The sequence below is a fragment of the Abramis brama genome (assembly GCF_963993115.1).
Source record: "Abramis brama genome assembly, chromosome: 5".
In the NCBI taxonomy this organism is placed as follows: Eukaryota; Metazoa; Chordata; class Actinopteri; order Cypriniformes; family Leuciscidae; genus Abramis; species Abramis brama.
The window spans coordinates 25,241,720-25,247,930 of NC_139967.1; the positions used below are offsets into that span (position 1 = coordinate 25,241,720).

General features: G+C 38.1%; 1 protein-coding gene across 3 annotated transcripts in view; it reads left to right on the plus strand.

Annotated features, from left to right (window-relative positions):
* The window catches only part of bmp2k (BMP2 inducible kinase), a 44,693-nt gene that overhangs the window by 25,634 nt on the left and 12,848 nt on the right, over positions 1 to 6,211 (plus strand). For 2 of the 3 annotated variants that reach the window (XM_084114760.1, XM_084114761.1), the window contains exons 11-13: positions 86 to 276; positions 4,980 to 5,108; positions 5,995 to 6,146. In XM_084114760.1, the coding sequence (XP_083970886.1) occupies positions 86 to 276; positions 4,980 to 5,108; positions 5,995 to 6,146 (472 nt within the window). The remainder of the gene's footprint in view (positions 1 to 85; positions 277 to 4,979; positions 5,109 to 5,994; positions 6,147 to 6,211) is intronic. The other variant, XM_084114762.1, reaches the window with a different exon arrangement.

Here is a 6,211-nt window from a genome sequence, read left to right on the forward strand (position 1 = left end):
TTTCTTAAATATGGTCTGTGTTCTGTATTTTTTTTCCTCTGGAGAAATAAGCTTTGACTGTATACGGTATGTGTGCCTGTCTCAGCTCCTGGAAATGGGCAGCAGTCGGTGGCGCAGATGCCGAGTAACAGTCAACAGAACAGAGTGTTACAGCAACTGCAGCCTGGTGACCTTCGACTACAACAGCTACATCATCAACAACAACAGCAGCAGCAACAGCACAATATCCACCACCAACAGCAAGTCACTGCACAGCAGCTGCAGTACATGCAACAGGTAATGAGTGACTCAGGAGGTCAAGACCAGTGTTCAGGAAGGTTCTTTGTAGATATGTTTAAACCAATTTCCCGCAGATCTTTAAAAATCACTATTTAGGCACAAGTGCAGATTCCAGGGTTCATATCTGCATCAGATGCATATGTTTTATTTTTATTGACCTAGTTAAGTAATTGCGGAAAATCCCAGTGGCATAAATAGTTTTTGTGTGTGTTGTGACCTTCTATGACAGTCAGCTGGTTCTTTTTTGGATTAAACATTGTGGTCTTCTGATGAGCACATGATGACTACTTTGTTTATAAACCACCAAGAATATGGTGGAACAGTTTACGTTCAGCAATTTTAGTTGTCTGATAAACATGACACCAATTTTTGATTTTGTTTTTAAGGAATGACTTCCTAGTTTGAGAACATTAATTTCAACGTAAACGTAAAAAAAAAAATTCTAGCATTTCGAGAATATAGTCGAAATATTTCGAGAATAAAGTCTTCCGTAGAAGTTGCACGTGCTTGCCGTTATTTCACATTGCCGCACAGGCATTCAAGCGTGTGTGTGTGTAAACTGGATCTATACAAAATAATAGCTTTTTACTTTTATCTTGGCTTGGCTTTTATCCTTTCAACAAAAGGAAAATCTACAGGTCTACCAACATGGCATTAGGCTATAGGACGTTATAAAATATACTGTGCCGGAATAGACTTTAGCCTACAGGCGAAAACACTTTTCAGACTGGATCAAGATATCCAGCTTTATGAATGAATGAATGCATGAATGAGGCATTTATATAGCGCTTTCATATGTCTATTGTAGGCCTACACTTAAAAGCGCTTTACAATCATTTCAGGGAATCTCTCCTCAACCACCACCAGTGGTTATTATATTTGAGGAAATCACGGGATCTGGCCAAATGATTGGATACAGAATGATGCACTTAAAATGTATCCAGAACATATTTACGGTGAAAACAGTGCGGTTACTGTTTAGTGTTCTCGACCCAGATAGTGTTGCCTATTATAGACGAGCACGACGACACGTCAAAAACACTGCCACATAAAGTTTTGAGCAGATTGTGAACCTACTCCGGCGGAGTCTGTGTGCTCGTCTATAGGCAACGCCATGATAATGCATGTTGGTAGATTGGCACCTGTCGAATTTCCTTTTTGTTGAAAGCCCAGATAAAAGTAAAAAGCTACTATTTTGTGTAGATCCATGTCCGAAGCAGTTCGACTTCACAAGTGCATTTCTTTACACAGACACACACACACACAAAAAAAATTCAGAATTGGAAACACGCCCTATGCACCAGTGGACGCGCGCCGTTATGAATGCACACACACGCAACTTCTACAGAAGACTGTATTCTGGTAATGTTTCGGCTTTATTCTCGAAATATTTCGACTTTAATCTCGAAATGTTTCGACTTTAATCTCGAAATGTTTCGACTTTAATCTCGAAATGTTTCGACTTTAATCTCGAAATGTTTCGACTTTAATCTCGAAATGTTTCGACTTTAATCTTGAAATGTTTCGACTTTAATCTCGAAATGTTTATTATTTTTTTACGTTGCGTTTCAGGGCTTCCGTACTACACACACCAGTAGCGTGTGCGTTTTTAATTTGACTATCAATGCACAACTGCTGGTTCTCTGGTTAATCATGCATCTCTCTACATCACAATGAAACAAGTAGATCTTTTCGGCCGTATTATGACGTACATACAATAAATGTATTATCAAGAAAAAAAATTATAGGGTGGGGATTGGTTCTGTCCTTCGTTTTTTGATTGGATGAAAGATTACAGTCGATTGTAGGAAATGGGCAGGGTTAAAGTCGGTTAAATTATTGGAGAAGTCCGGCATATGTTACCAGATAGAAGTCTTTTGTTTCACCGGAACAAGAAGTTATGACATTTTGATGTATAATTACAAAAAAAAAATGGGGGCATCCAATAGAACGGGTGAAGGCGTTACTGTCTTTCCGCATGGCAAAGTAATTTAATTCCATTTAAGCTTTTATCTGACTCCATTTTTATATCTGACTCCATTTTATCACAACCTCGAATTTAGGTTAGATTGCCAATTGTTTATTGGTCAATTATATAATAGTTTAGCAATACATTTGATTGTTCTATTTAACTCTTTACTTATATTTTACCCGTTCATATTAGGAAGCTATGTCGCTCTGAGGTCCTCACGCCTTAACGTTAATCCGTTAACGTTAATCCGCCTTAATCCGTTTAATCTACTTGGGAAAACAATTTCAGAGTCAGTTGGAATAAAATCAAATGTAACAATTTATTATGTCAGGTAAATGTATCATGCCAATGATTCAAAGATAATCAATACAATAATATCAAATGCTCAGAGATAAAGAGTTAAAGATGGTTAAACCCAACATTTAGAAAAATACATAATGCTGATGTCTTTGAGATCCTTCAACATTATGGGCTGATCTGAGTTACAGAATCGCCTCTTGTTGCATTTCTTTCGTTGCAGAAACTTCTTTCACATGGAAACATTTGCTAACAATGGGAATTTGCATTCAGAGTTTACACCTTTTAGGAGCAGAATGCCATTTGCCTGGAAGACACACCCTCCTCTGTGTGCCAGTTATCTCTAAACTCTTAAGAACTTTGTTACCTTTTGGTTTACTTCTTTGAGAATGAGACATTTGTACCAGACATTTCAAATGATACCAAACATGTATAAAACTGTATGATAATTATTCACATTAAACCATATAGATTTTTGGGTGAATATCTGGTGATCTCCGCGTGAGAGAGATAGACAACATGGGGGAGCTGATTGACTCGGGGATGCTAGTTTCTCAAGAGAGAGTCAAATGTTAATTTCGAGAAAGGTGCTTTGTCTTCTCTGGGAGTGGTCGTTCCTCAACCAGACTGCCCGGCATTTTCTAATTTCTCAATTCTTACATCAGCATCGGGGAATAACGTTATAATCTCGTTCACGGTAGAGAAAGCTGCTTACATGTACAAAAGTAACTGTGAAGACTTAAATGTAAACACAGCTTTTGTGTCTTTATCAGCTTTTCTATATATATATATATATATATATATATATATATATATATATATATATATATATATATATATATATATATATATATATATATATACACACATATACATATACACTGGCCCTGATAATCATCACAAATACTGACCACTTGCTCCATTTCTGTATTTATGAATGAATGACTCTCTCACCCGTTGCTCTAGTCTTCCTTGACTACAAGCAAATGGAGATTATGAATCAGCAATCTATTGATATTCTTGCAGTTCTTGGATGTGCCATGTTGAATTTGCTGTCGAATTTGAGCCACTGAATTTATGGAAGCGAATTGTAAAGCGAAATAAAATGGACTGAAAATTGCCTGTCAAATAATTATAGGTTGTGTATTTTTAAACAGAATGGACATTTTGGAAGTGAAATCTGAAAGGTGAATATGGATTATTGAATTTTTAATAATGAAAATGTGTGAAATGTTTTGAATTGAAATATTCACAGTTTAAATATACAACCATGTTTAATTTCAGCCCATAAAAATGCAAGCCCTAAAAATACAATCCATTAAAATGCAAGCATGGTTAATGCAATACATATTTTTTTCAAATAGTGCAATTCAGCAAGCTTTTTTGTTTCAAAAACATTTGTCATTATTTTACTTGCATACACATCCCTTTTTCTCTAGCGATTTAGCACAGATTAATTTTTCCCCCATGTTTCTACTGCATAGATAGCCAAGTTTTATTAAAATCACATCTTCCCAGCAGTGAATTGCACCTTTTAGTCCACGTGAACTGGAAGTTGCAACCGATTAAACTACTATTTTAGTAGCGTGAGGTATTTCCAGTTGAAATAGAATATTGAATAGAAGGCGGGGTTTTATTTTAGCGCACTTCCTCTCCATCTCTTGCTCATTCAGAATGACAGGTGGAGGGGACTGGTTAAGGATATTCTACCCAAGTCGTCAAACTGGCGTCATAAAAAAGGGAATGCCATTCTAGACCGGAAGCAAATTTTCAGATTTTGATGAAAGATTACCATGACAAAAAAAAATGTCTGTGCACGGGTTGTTATTAATAGACTAAGGTAATTGTTCACAAGACTAATAATGTGCGCTAACAAAGTAAATAGTGTCAAATTTGATTTCATGCTCAATTTATTAAATGAATCAGTGCTTTCTTATTCACTGCAAAATGCTGTTTAAAGGAAACATTTGCATATTGAATCACTCTCTGCCAGTCTAGTGCTCATTCCAATTGCAAAGAAATTGGCAGTGTTGTGATCACTCCGTGTTAAATGTCCTGTTGTCTCAAGTTCAAGCCTGCTGCCCTGATTTTTAGATGTATGATGTTGTAGGTTTGTACCGTGTGATGGTATAAACCCTATGATAGCACTGTGTTAGTGAACATATTGAGAAGCATAAATTAAACTCCCACGCTCATCACGACTGTCCTCTGTCTCTCTGTCTCTGTCTCTCTGTCTCTGTCTCTCTGTCTCTGTCTCTGTCTCTCTCTGTCTCTGTCTCTCTGTGTGTCTCTCTCTCTCTCTCTCTCTCTCTCTCTCTCTCTCTCTCTCTCTCTCTCTCTCTCTCTCTCTCTCTCTCTCTCTCTCTCTCTCTCTCTCTCTCTCTCTCTCTCTCTCTCTCTCTCTCTCTCTCTCTCTCTCTCTCTGTGGCAGTATCATCAGGCCATGCAACAGAGTCTTCAGATGCAGCAGCAGCAGCATATGCTTCAGCAGCAGATGATGATGCAGCAGCAGCCCATATATCAATCCCAGCAGCAACAGCAGGCTCACTACACTGCCCTGGTGAGACGGCTACACCCACAACATTAGTGGCAGGGCCATTTGTTCGCTTTTTAATGAGGAATTTTGCCTCAGCTTTTTTTAAATGTAAATTTATCCACTATGTGTATGTCAGTAGGTTATGTTGTATATTGCATTTAATACATTTTCTTTGAAGTCTGAAATTAGACTGTCTTTGCCTTACTCATTTGGCCCCACTCACTCACTGAAGCGGTGCCAAACTGTTTCTCCATCCAAGTGAATGTTGCCCAATCATAACCGTCAATAATTCCTTTGAATTGTATTTACGCTAAAAGAGGAAATGTTGCTAACTGACTTTCGCTAAATACATAATGTTAAGGCGGAGCAATTTTTAGCTCATTTTCCACCGAATGGTTACCATCTGTTTAATTTCAGATGCAATCTGCTCCATGCAAAACCATCAGGGGATTGAATGGTGTGGTGAAATCGACCGATTCTCTGTGTTAAATTGTAACATATGAGGCAATTACACTGTAGAGAAATTCAGAGGCCTCTGTGGCGCTCTTTCTGTCTGTGTTTCTCTTTCCCTGTGTCCTCATGGTCATTTTGTATGGAGAAAGCACACTTTTATGTTAAGTGGAAAGTTAAGTAAGTGATGATGAACAGCCATTATCACAAAATGAACGTGAAATCGATTTGAGTTACTTGCAGTTTATCTTAAAGCTTCCTCTAGGATAGTCCATTGCAACAATTATCTTAGCAACACAACAAATTCTGCAATAATATTATAACTGCGGTGTGATCTTCGTTCTACTTTCATGTCCCTTGTATACTGTCAAAGTGAAGTTCTGAGCACTAGCACACAACAGCAGGCCTATGTGCCGTAGGTTACTAGTTTGACGAAGTTCTTTTGCCTGTTTTCTTACAGATGCATCAGTACCAGCAGGCCTTTGTTCAGCAGCAGCAGTGTGCTCCAGTCCAGCAGTTGCCCTATATCTCCCCACTGGAGTTCCAGGCCCCGCTGAGCTCCTATAACCCTGCCGCACCTTCTCCAGTAGAGACCCCCTTCACTAACATCAGGCAAGCACCTTGGACATTATTACTGATGTAGATTTTTGTCTTAGTTCGCCATTTTGGTCCTGTCA